The sequence below is a fragment of the Cucurbita pepo genome, chromosome 17, assembly GCF_057944985.1.
Source record: "Cucurbita pepo subsp. pepo isolate OVF chromosome 17, ASM5794498v1, whole genome shotgun sequence".
NCBI lineage: Eukaryota > Viridiplantae > Streptophyta > Magnoliopsida > Cucurbitales > Cucurbitaceae > Cucurbita > Cucurbita pepo.
Window position 1 is genome coordinate 12,132,433 of NC_141814.1, and position 13,751 is coordinate 12,146,183.

General features: G+C 29.6%; 1 protein-coding gene across 1 annotated transcript; it reads right to left on the reverse strand.

The window, feature by feature from the left end:
• Positions 1-3,861: 3,861 nt before the first annotated feature.
• Positions 3,862-5,622, reverse strand: LOC147787670 (putative inactive patatin-like protein 9). The gene is made up of 2 exons (XM_087118965.1): positions 4,532-5,622; positions 3,862-4,284 (listed from the first exon to the last, which is right to left on the reverse strand). The coding sequence occupies exons 1-2, from the start codon at positions 5,462-5,464 to the stop codon at positions 4,081-4,083; spliced, it is 1,137 nt and encodes a 378-aa protein (XP_086975091.1). The 5' UTR covers positions 5,465-5,622; the 3' UTR covers positions 3,862-4,080.
• Positions 5,623-13,751: the final 8,129 nt, after the last annotated feature.

The window sequence follows — 13,751 nt, forward strand, 5'->3', positions numbered from 1 at the left end:
CTACTCTTTTTCAGACGGAAGTTAAGTTGCACGGTCAGAGCGAGAGAATATACAAGATGTATGTTTATAAGAACCGAGACAGATCCAAGACTTAGCATATGTAAATTATTAGTGATGTAATATTAAAATTTATCGAAACGTTTTAAATTCCGTATAAATAATAACGATTCGTGGCTCGAGACTCTAAAAAAATAAAAAATTGTTATAAAACATTAACAAAAATTAATAGAGATAAATACAAACATAATTATTTAGACATTGGAACAAGGTTACAATAATTGTACAAATCATTCCAACACAAAGACCATACCTAAACTTCATAAAATATTATAAATTACTTTGAAACAATAAAAATTTTAAATATCTTGGAAAAATAAATCTAAATCCTCTTTTATTATAATATTTTTATAAATTTTATTAAAAAATTAATCATAATATCTTAATCAAATCCATAATAGAACGTGAATGGTTACAAGTAAAGCATAAAGTAAATTACGTTAATATGTAATTTTATATTAATCCGCTCATTTTAGCATCATTTATTCATTACGAGTAGGTCACCCGACATAAAATTGGTCCAAACGTGCACTTTATTGGTATAGATAGTAACTGTTAATTTTTTTAAGTACTTTTTAATCATTATATCTTCAGTATCGCTCTCGAATGTGATCTCGGTTCATTCATGTACTATTTATTTACTCGAACATTACATATATTTCGTCACGTAACAAAATTGTATCATACTCATTTAATCATTGATTTTCCCTCTTCAAGTAAGGGATCAATGAATTGAAATGAAATGATCCCTAATAATGCTTGTTTGGGAGAAAAAGAACAACACTTTATTTTTTTTTATTTTTATTATTTTTATTTTTTTCCAATTATTCTTGCTTCTAATGTTTTCATGGGAATCATTAATTTTTATGATAATAAAAAAATTAAAAATTGTAAAGATGTTTTTGAAATTATTTTATTTTTCTTATTTATGATGTAATAAATTTTATTAATTTATTTAAAAAAAAGTAATTAATTAATTATTTATTTAAAGCTTTAGATATGCTTTATTGACCGTTGCTGTGATTAATGAGTATTATTTTAATTAAGGCAAAGAAAGCCTATAATAAGCTTTATTAATTTAATTAAAGCCTTGCCTAGAATCTAGCTTTTTTAATTGGGTGGGAAATGTTTGGGCCACTACTAAATAAAAAGTAACTAAATATATAATATTTTTATATTTGATCGTTACCGAGGATAGTTCGTTTTGGCCTCTTATGTATTGTTGTTAGTCTCACCGTTTTTAAAACCATCTGGTAGGGAAAGATTTCCACAGCCTTCTAAGAAATGTTCTGTTCTGATGTGGGATTTCATAATTCACCCTCCTGGGGACCCACTATCCTCACTGACACGTTGCCCAGTGTCAAACTTTTATACCATTTGTAACAACCTAAGCTCACTGTTTGTAGATATCGTCTGTTTTGGCTTGTTATGTGTCGTCGTTAGCCTCACGGTTTTAAAACACCCTTTATAAGGGTATAGAAACCTTCCCCTAGTAGACGCGTTTTAAAGCCTTGAGGAGAAGCTCGAAAGGGAAATCCCAAAGAGGACAAAGAGGACAATATCTACTAGCGGTGGATCTGGGCCGTTACAAATGGTATCAAAGACAGACATCGTACTATGTGCCAGCAAGGAGGCTGTTCTCCAAAAGGGGTAGGCACGAGACGGTGTGCCAGTAAGAATGCTAGGTCCCAAAGGGGGGTGATTTGGTGGGGTCCCACATCGATTGGAAAAAGGAAAGAGTGTTAGTGAGGACACTAGGCCTCAAACGGAGGTGGATTCTGATATCCCACATTGGTCGGGGAGGAGAACAAAACACCTTTCACAAGTGTATAGAAACCTTTCCTTAGCAAACGTGTTTTAAAGCCTTAAGGAGGAACCCAAATAGAACAATATCTACTAGCGGCGGATCTAGGCCATTACAACCTCTTATTTACTCGGGTATTACCTATATTTAGCCACATAAATCATTAAAATATTATAAAAATAGTAACCAATTTTAAAATTTATAAACATGACAAAATGAAATTGGAAAATAAGCCAAATAAACAACATGCCATATTTTGTAAACAGATATAAAAAAATAATAATTATAATTTAAAAAATAATTATATTCCTTTTCAATATCAACCCTTTCAACTAAAATGCATGCATGTGAACTACTTAACATATTTATGCAAATAATAATAATAATAATAAAATAAAATAAATGTCGTCGTAGAAACTCGATAGTCATTATCGTATACTTCACGTCTCCGAAATATATTTTACGAAAACAAAAAAATAAAAATAAAAATAATTGTCGAATCTACTAATTATTACGATAAATTAAAATATTTTAATAATTAAAATGAATAAATTAAATAAATATATATAGAGAGAGAATAAATAGAAACATATATACTCATAGGATTCTTGTTTGTAAAAGGTTGTCACATCAACCAGGTTGGAAAAATAAAACAAGGTGAGTGATAGAGACTCACATGAAATATACATTTAATTTGTTTATGTTTTTAAATCTTGTCTTTACTCTAAAATAAATAAATATATATATATATATATATATATATATATATATATATATTTTTTTTCAATAAAATTAAGATAATTTTAAAATTTATCCAACTTGTTCCAATGCTTCCAAATTTATTTAAATTTTTTTAAAAATTGGAGGGAAAATATATGATGCAAGTGGAAAAATTATATGAATAATTCATTATTATTTGATGTCACGTTATGCAAATTGGTTGAATTATTTTCATGTATGTATCAATCTTTTATTTCCCTTTTTTTAATATATAATATATAATAATTCATATATTCATTATTATTTTTTTTTTCATGTAGAAACCAATAATAATAATTTTATTTTTCAAATCTTTGTTTTATGTATTTAATTTCTTAATATAATGATTTATTTTTTTTTTTGTCTAATAATTTGTTGTAAATCAAATCATGTGTTATATGATTTTTTTTTTTCAATTATTTGTTATGAAAATAGACATGTTCAGCAAATTAAATTAAAGCATGAGATTTTTTCAACTTAATTAATAAAAATAATTTTAATTTTAATATTTTGGTGATACTTCTGCAATTATTTATCTAAATCAAAATATTAAATAAATAGAATATCAACCGTTGATTTTATGACATCAAAACATGGGTATCCACGAATATCCTTAAAAAAACATTTATAAGTATTTCAATTAATACAATAAATAATTTAGACATGTTAAATAAATTATAAATCTCATACAAACATTTTAAATTGGTTTAGATCTCAATTGGATCTTTAAAATCGTTTATTTAACAAAACCTTTCGATTGTGTTTTAAATTTTAACTCAGACAAATATTTTAGTCACTGCTGTATTATTTTCGATATTCATGGGATCAATCATTTATCTAATGTTTTTACGATTTTTTTATCGTAAATCATAGTTTTGAAACGTTTATGAAAGACAGTAAATAGTGAATTTTGTATTTTTAAAATTATTTTTTTATATATAATTTAGTATTGGGAAGATGAAAAAAAAAAAGAGAAAAGGGGAAGGTGGGAACTCCATCATATCCCACTTCTTCCGTAAATCAAACTATCCACTTTTATTTATTTTGTTTAAAAAAAAAAACTGTCGTTACTTTTCAGAAGAAAAAAATAATAATAAATCTAACTGTTTGACCCTCCAATTCCGCCGACATTATCTCCTTTATTCTTATTTTCTATTGCCCTAACTCTTTTTTTTTTTTTTTAATTTCTAAAATTAAAATGACATTTTATCAAATATTATAAGATTAGAACAGTGACTGAATTAAAAGAGGAAATGCTAAATTTTGATTTAAATAATTAAGAAAATTAATTAGAACAGTGACTGCAATTAGCTGCTGCTGGAAAACTAACTTAACTGCAGGGTTAAGATGTGAACCTGAGATGGGTTACATGTTAAAATTAAAAGGAAAATAAATAATAATAACAACATTTTTTTCCTTCCAAAAAAAGAAAAAAATATATTTATAATCTCTGCTGAACCCTAACGGCCGGAAAGTGGGCTGACGGCGGCCGGATTTTTGCATGGACTCGGCGGCAGGCTGCTCCGCCCTGAAGCCACCAGCCGTTGCACGAAGCTATCAATTCTCTGGCCGTTACTCTCCGTTAGTAACCGCTTCCCGCCAAACGGCAACGTTTCAACGCATCTTTCGTTTAACACCTCACCTTCTTTCACCAGGCCGTTTGCCTGCACGTTATTGTTAACGCGTTATGAAAAGAAGAAAATAAATAAATAAAAGATTAAAGAGTATAATTTAATTTGTTTTTGTTTTTTTAACTTAGAATAGATTTATTAGACCGAAAATAGAGAAAAGTAAAAAGAAAGCTAACTCCGTTCCTTACTTTGGGGTCTATTTTCTTGGATTTTCTTAGCAACCAAACAAACAAAATCTTTGCTGTCGGAGAAAGTAGAAATTCAGATAATTCAATTATACCTGAATTCTCACATAGTCCGTTCGATTCCAGCAAAAGGCATTCCCAAGCATCTGATCGACGGTGTCGGAGACGCCGTCGAGAACAATGCCGATTACGGCGGAGGTCGAGCACTCGCCGTTACGACGGACTTTGCCGTTGCAACCGCTTGCTGGTCCGTTACCTAACGACAACACAACCAAATCCTCAACGCCATTGACGGACGGAAAATCGCGCTTGTTGTGAAGTACGTGCGTCACGGCGGCGGCGGTCGGGTTGTTCATCACCAAACCGCCGTCAACGGCGGTGCAAGAGGTCTTTCCGTCTACGGAAGTGAGATGAAACGGCTTAAAAGAACTCGGCGTCGCCGCCGTGGCATGGCAGACCTTCCAGAGATCGAAGTTGAAACTCGCCGATTCAGAAGCGTCGGCGCGAGAGAAGACGAACGGCGCTGAACTCTTCAGATCAAAACACGGAACCAAAAGCGGCCTACAAGTATCCTTCAGAGTTAAATCCTTACCATTCTCACCTCTAAACAACTCCTTCAACACTCCATCAATAGACCTACCAGAAAACCTCCTCCGTCCGCAAAATCCACTGCCTAATTTCACTTTAAACATCTCCGAATTCCTAAGCGAAATCGCACTCACAGCATCCCTAGCAGAGAACAGAGGACGTCCAGAGCCATCGTCCGCCACAATCATCGATGCGAGAATCGCTCCGACGCCTGTTCCAGCAATGAGGTCAAAGAAATCTGCAATGCGAGCGTGGGGATCGCCAGTCCTGAATCGGATCTGGTCTTCGAGATGAATTAGCGAGGCACCTGCAACGGCAGCAGTGGTTCCGCCGCCGTCGATGCAGAGAATCCGTATCTTTTTGGCGGCATCGCAGTGGTGAGAGAGCCATTGCTGCTCGAGCTTGGTGAAGATCTCCAAGGTGACCTTGCTCAACTCCATAATCAGAAACTAGGATAGAAGGAAATGAAGGCGTTAAGTGAGAAATTGAAGGAAAATAGTGAGAGGAAATGGAGGAATTGAAAGAAGTGGATTAAGGTTCAGGATTTGTAGGTGGAAGCCATTAATGGCGGATGGAAGGAAGTTTAGTGAGTTTTTGAGTTACAGAGAAGGGGGAAAAAGCCCTAATGGGAAGCGAGAGAGAGAGACGGGATATTCTCGCTTTTATTGCCTATTTATATATATTTAATTTATTTTTTAATTATATATATTATATAATATTAGGATGCAGCGGCTTAAAACGTACTAATCGGCGTGTGTTTTCTTTGAGCTAACACGGCGCCAATCTCGGCTTTTTAGCCGGCTCGGCTTCTTCCTTTTTCTTTTTTTTTTCTTTTAATATATGTAATAATTTTTATTTTTAAATTTAAAAAATAATTAATTGTGTATTTAGGGTATGATCGGCGCTTTCCGAAAAATTGATTAGTTTTCTCGTCGAACTCAGTCTAGGGCACGGTTTGCTTTTTTCGGATATATTGACCTCTCTCAGTTAACTTACAGTGTAGTGATATTGTCATTTCGTTTTCTACTATTGACACTCTCGATATCCTATCGTTATCTAATCTGGATGTCTCGAGCCAATTGATACATAGTCATTAACAAATCATTTAAAACTCGAGTGCACTAAGCTATTACTATGTTATTAACTTATTAGCTCTCTAAGTTTTATTACGCTATAGCGAAAATGTTTATGCTAGTTGGTACCACACTAGTGTGCTCTGACTTCCTAACATTTTTTCGCTTCTATTCGCAAGTAAAAATGACATATCAGTGAATAACTTAGCGTGATGTAATGAACAAATGACAAAAATAAGAAAGCAAAGGTACAAAAACTATACAAATAATTTGATATGTTTCTTCCGAACGAAGCGTGTCATTTTCTTCTTGCTATAAATTTTTTTTGTTTTGGTAGTTAAAAAGAATAAATTTTATGTCGAAATTGAAAGTCGAGGATTTTAGTGGACACGGGTGCAATCATAAAAGCATGACTATACTCGGTTTTAATTATTATTTTTAGAACGTAAGTTAGAGCACACAAAAAAGGTTTTTAGAGGTATACACGGGTTGAGCTGGAAAAACATTTTGGACCAATTCGACATTTATGGTTGGCCGGGTTGATAACTTGAGCAACCTAAATAGAGCTTCCAACCCACAAAATCCTCTTGTTTCGGGTTTAGTTGGGTTGGACCGTCAAGTTTTTATTTTTTATTAATAATTTAATTATCTAAAAACACGTAATTATCTACAATAAATATTACCTTAATAACTAGAATCTCAGATGTGATGTCTCACATCGGTTGGAGAGGAGAACAAACCACCATTTATAAGGGTGTGGAAACCTTCCTCTAACATACGCGTTTTAAAGCCTTGAGGGGAAGCCCGAAAGGGAAAGCCCAAATAGGACACTATCTACTAGCGGTGAGCATGAGTTGTTACAAATGGTATGAGAGCCAGACACCGGACGATGTGTCAGCCTTCTCTATGTTCCCCGAAGGGGGGTAGACACGAGGCGGTGTGCCCGTAAGGACGCTGGGCCCAAAAGGGGGGTGGATTTGGAGGCAGTCCCACATCGATTGGAGGAAGAAAAGAGTGCCAGCGAGGACGGTGGGCCTTGAGTGAAAGCCCGAAAAAGAAAGTCCAAAGAGGACAATATCTGCTAGCGGTGGCGGTGGACTTGGATTGTTACATCAAATAGGTCAACTTGACATAACAAAAAATAAGTCAACACGTGAACGGACCCGCTAAATAATTTTGAAATTAGAGGGCTCAGAATTAGTTAAATTTCTGGTATAAAATTATTAGAAATAAAATAAATAAAATAATAATAATAAAATGGGCATTAATGTCAATGACGCATTGTATTTAATTAAAAAGAACCAACGATGGCTGTAAAATCAGCCTTAAATTTAAGATTTCAATAAGTGAAAAGACCAAAATACCACCACAATAAAGATGGACGAACATAATAAATTTACAATAATTAATGACTTCACTTGTAAAGGCTGAGTAAATAATTGAAAGAGAGAGGAATCGGCTATTAAATTTTAAATGCCAAAATAATTAATACGAAAATATAAAATCATTTTATTTATTAATTTATTCACAATATTTATGTCGGTGATCCTCATTTTAACGTATTATTTCATATTTATACAGTCAGCATATAAGAAAATTATTTATGAACATTAAATAACACAGGACACTATTTTAGTAACTCTTTTTTTAAAAAAATTTGAATTTAATATATTATTAAATTCTAAAAAATATTTAATAAATTTTTTTTGTATTTAATAGATTATTATTCAAACATAAAATTAAAAATTTATACACTAAATATGTAATTTATCTATAAAATTATTGTTTAATATTTATTTTATATAAAAAATGGATTTTATTTATTTATTTATTTGTGAAAATAACTATCACAAGGCCTCCATAATAAATGAGTTTAACCACCAAAATCTCATAAAATATTTTTAATTTCCACACACATATATATTATATATTCAATTATTGATTTATTTACCTTTTTTTCCGATTTAACAAAAATGGTAATTTTTACTTCCATATCTCTTTTATATAATCAATTTAAGCATAGTTCAACGGGTGGATGCTATACCCTAAATTAGGGATAATGTATTCATTGATACGAGAGTTTTTAGGTGGTTCCAAAAGCAAAACCACGAGGGGGTTACGTCCAAAGTGGATAATTTCATATCATTATGAAGACGTGTTAAGGTTCGTTGTCTCTAACAAATGGTATTAGAATCACGACCTTGACTTAGCTATGTGGGTAGAAGAATCCTTCAAGGTCTGACGAAAGAAATTGACGAGTCTAGAAAGAGAAGGCTCGGTATACATCGACTAAACATTGAAGATCACGGGTATATAACTAAGAGACAATTTTGAATAATTCTTGAACGGTTCGGTAACACGATCAGATCCTTAGTTAGCTTAGCTGGCAAATACCAAACAAGGAATGAATTTGGATGGGGAAACCCTAAAACTTTCCTTGCTCTTAAATAACAGTTTCCTTGAGCAGCCATAGCTTTTAAGAACATATATAATGCAACTAATTAAATGTGGGAGTCTTTACTTTTTCATCCCAAAAATCAAAATTTTTACATATGAAAATTATTTATTTATTTATTTATTTTTAAAATATGAAAAATCTTTGAAACTCGGTATCTCGTGTTAGAACATCACTCATAAATCTAAATAATTTGTCTGTGAACGTCAATCATAAGTCTAATCAATTTGTCAACTCGAACAACCAAACCCTACCTTACTTTTAAAAATATTAAAAATATTTATCGTTTGCAACTGATGTTACTGATACATTATGACTTGTAAATATTTGATATTTAAATTTTATGAGATTTTAGTTATCGACGTAACATGTATTGTGGATAAACAATATTTTTTAAATACTTAAGAGTAAAAAAAAGAACAACCGGACAGCTCAACCTAAATCAACCCAAAAAAACAGAGGATTGGGTTGTAAACTCTGTTCGAATGGTCGGATGTGGGCTGAGATTGGATAGGATGTTGGGCCTATGGGCCTATGCACAAGTGGGCTTAGTCTAAGACAAAAACAACTGAATTAATGATATATTTTTTATGCTAAATTATATATATATATATATATATATATATATATATATATTCATTTATTTATTTTTATGTATTATATTGGCACTAACCAATTAAATATTTATTTTTATAAAATAAAATGAATAAATGAGGAAAAAAATAGTGGAATTAGAATTTAGACGTAATTTTAAATTTGGGTGGGGGCAAAATGGCCATTTGAATCATATTATTATTATTATTTAACTTTAAAATGAATATTTTATGGCTACTTGCCCCATCATCCTGTGCCTTTAAATAATAATTTTTATTTTAATATTAATATATGAAGAATATAATGTAAAATAATACCAATAAAATATGTTATTTGAATATTTAATATAGCCCATATCCCAACTCATTGTATACCAACATATTAAAATAATAAATTACCTAAATGCATAATACTTTATTCTTTTATAATTTTTTATTGCAATATTTTATTTAAATAAAAAATTGTTATTTGAATTTAATAATTATTCATAAAGATTGACACGTTAACATTTATGGTTTAGTTAATTATCACATGAATATTAAAGAATTCATGTCTTTTTTAATTAATTAATATAATTATAAATTCTATATTTATTAATTTATATACCCTAAATATTGTATTAAAATTATTCTTTTAACTTACCATATCTAAACGCGATAAATAATTGAATACACCAATAAACACATGACACATCAACCTTTGATTAAGCTTTAACAAGAGCGGAGTTTTGCCAGTTGAACTATATCTCCGAGATTAGTGGGGCCCACGTAAAAGAGTAAGATATCTTTTCTCTTAAACTTTAACGAGAAACTTCGCTTGTGAAATTTATTTTCGAGAGTGATTTATTGTTTTTACGAACGGAGCGTACAAATTAAAATACTCAATAAATGTGTGGTAACAAAAAAGACAAACCTATGGTCCAATTAATAATATTAAAAGAATTTAATAAGCTATTGTATAGTTCAATTACTTTAATATTTTTTTAATGAATATTATATGATAATGGTGAATTTGTCTCCATCCACTGATATATAAAAATATTTAAACGTCCTTCTAGTCCTATATATATATTAAATAATATGCCAACCAAACTTAGGTCAAAATAAAATAATTGATGATTGTATTATTTAAATATTAAACAAAGTAATGACATTTATAAATAATCACGTTTATATGGACTGAAATCTATTATTTAAATATTAAATATGATCAAGATATTTATTTAAAATAATTAGTAATGACTTATTTTATTTTATTTTATAAATAATCACGTTTATATGAATTAAAATTTACTATTTAAATCTAATAAAGATGCGTGTAAGTCTCTTTGTTTAGAATAATTAAAAATAATTATATATTTTAATATTTATTTCACTATGGTTTAAATTTTTAAATATTTTATAAAATCTAAATATTATCATTAAATTAGCCTTAAAATTCATTTTTTATGGTAATGATTGGAACTTTTTTTTTTTAATAAAATAAGATTTAAAATAATAAAAGATAATTAAATAAATTATATTTGAAAATTGGGCAAGTGGGAGAGGGAATGGATTATTTTGTCTAGTGTATTATTATTTGATAATTAAAAATTATCAAAAAGCCTAATGGATGTTTTTTTTTTCATTTTTTAATTATATATATATATATATATATATATATATATATATATATATATATATATATATATATATATATTATATAGAGAGGAAATATGGCAAGAGAAAAGATAATGTTTTTACTTTAAATAATAACTAATTAATAAAATCATGATTTTTTTAATATTTATATTAAAATAATATTTCTTTGGCCACCATTTTTTATTGCCCAAAAGACAAAAGGAAAAGGATAATATTATTTTAAGATAAATAAATTGTCAAAGCTAATCTTTTAAAGTTATTGATATTTTTTAATATTTTAAATAAATAAATAAATAAATAAATATATTATATTTATATATTATGACTTTGTTTTCTCCGAGGCATATTTTATGGCGAACAACTTCTTTTTTTTATTATATATTTTTTCGAATTATTCTTTATTTAAATAATAAGAAAATAGTTATTCAATTACTCTTGAATTATTTTATTTTATTTTAAAATTAATAATGATTTAAAATAGGAATTTGAATATTTAATATTGGTATCATTCGATCATATCCCGTATAAATAAATATTGTATTATTTTAATTTAAGGAATATTTATAGTGACGTGGCAAGTCGTATTTGAAGAATATAAATAAGACAAAAGAAATGGAAGGCGGTTGAATTAAATGAATGTGAAATATGAATAAAAAAAGTAGTTTGAGAAAATTAAATACTTATATAAATAATATAAAAGTGGGTGCCGATAGAAAAAAAAATTAGAATAAAATAAGGATAAAAAAATTTCTTTCTACGCACACACTCCACTCAAGTAGCTTCCATTCTGGCAAAGCGACACGTCGTGATTGACGCCTCGGGTCCCGTCGCTTCTTCCACAGCGATTTTCTCAACACGTCACGCTCAATCTCAACCGTTGGATTGAGATTGACTAACCGAAAGTCAAAACCGGTTCACGGAGCCAAATGTTCACGCCCGCGGCGTATGATTACTCTCTAGCATGTGCCCACGTCAGCATTTGAAGGCGCGTGGGTACAGAGAGTGACGGCTCGGTAGGCGACCAACCGGGGCCCACGGTTTTAATTTGATTCACCGAGGAGGCAGGTGGTTATGGCTGCCAGTTCAGAGAGCTTTCTTTATTTTTATTTTTTTAATGTTTTAAGATATGCCACGTAGGATTCTTATCGTACGGTTTGGAAGTGGGTTGTATTAATACGATCGATCATATCCGTTTATTTAATGGTTCATCGGTGGTCCCGCTTGCATGTAATTAATATTTGTCGAGTGGGGATTTTGAGAATGGAATTGACTGGCTGAATCGGTCAGCTGGGCCCACTTGATTATCTCTGAGTGGCTTGTAAAAAAAGTTGGGCTACGGGCTGCGCCTGTTTCCCAAGATATTTGTTGGGACGGACGGTTGATTTTCAGGTCACGGATGTGATTTAAAAATAAAAAATAAAAAATAATTTTGACGTCAAATTTAATTGGGTCAATTTTATTTATTCGGAATTAAAATTTAATTAGGTCAATTTTAATTGCTGCTTGAAAAAAATATAATAAGTAGACATTATAATATGATTTACTTTTAAAATAGTAATTGAATAATTTTTAAAATCATAATGTTTAGACTATTGGATTAAATTAATGAAATCAAATCTTAAAATCCATATTTTCTTATTTTTTTAATATATATAAATATTTTAATTATAGATAGGCACTACGAGTGTTTCATGTGGGGCCAAAAATTCCCAAATTCCTATATATTCCATTATGAATTATTAATTAATTATAATTATTAATTAATTGGCCATATTTTTTAACCACCAATTAATTCACCTCACACAAAGATTAATTTACTTTCAACACACCATTAAAAATTATTAATTACCTAAATCATCTTAATTAATTAATGTTTATGTACTAAGAAACGAATATTAATTAAATTTATTCAGAAAATTTTTGAATTATAAATTTATTTTTAAATATATTTTCTAATATTTTAATGTAAAATTAAGCCATCGTCATATATATATATATATATATTATTTTCTTTATCATAAATAATTTTTTTTGGGCTAAAAAATTACCACCTTATGGCACTCATTGTGACATTATGCCAAATCATGGCTTAATAGTATAAAGAACACGTCACCATTACCACTTGAATAATGACATTAAATAATAGTAAATTATTAAAACACTTTTTAAAAGTTATCACATTACCATTTGAATAATGATATTAATAATAGTAAATTATTAGAAATGTTTTTAAAGTTTTATAATATAAATGGAACTTTTTAGAATTTTATATAATGGTATAAATAAAATGATTATTATGTTGTTTAAAATTTAAAATTTTAATATAAAAATTTATAATTACATTAATTAAATTTCTATTTAATTTATTTATGAAAGTTTAAAGGGTTGTTTCGATAATTGTAGTAAATATTTAAAAAAATGTTAAATTGTAATTAATTAATTTATTAAAATAAGTTTTAATTAATGTAAATTGAAAAAAAAAGGGAATTCGTGGTCTCATCAACTCAGATCCACGTCAGCAACTGTGGGACCGTCTTCGGACCGAATTTGACAGGGAAGTGAGGAGTGGAGAGATTACCGGTCACGCATTTTAAGGCGCGTGGCGAGTGGAGTTGGAGGAAAGAAAAAGAAAATTATTTTTCGATTCGGATAACGAAAAAAATCAATAAAATAAAATAAATTTACACGTGGCTTATGTGTGCGAAGTGGCAATATTCCATCGAAAATCGACCTCTTTGCCTTTGCCTTTGCCTTGCTGGCATTGGCCAATCACAGCCGTTCGATTCATTTTCGATTTCCATGATTTCACTTAGTTAGGCAGCCCCCTCCATTGAATCTCAGCCGTCCATTTACCAAGCAGGTTTTGCGTGAAAGTGTAAAATTCTCCCAAGCAATTTAAAAAAATATATATAACAAATAAAATAAAATAAAATAAAATAGAAAAGTAAAAGAAAGTGATTAGATT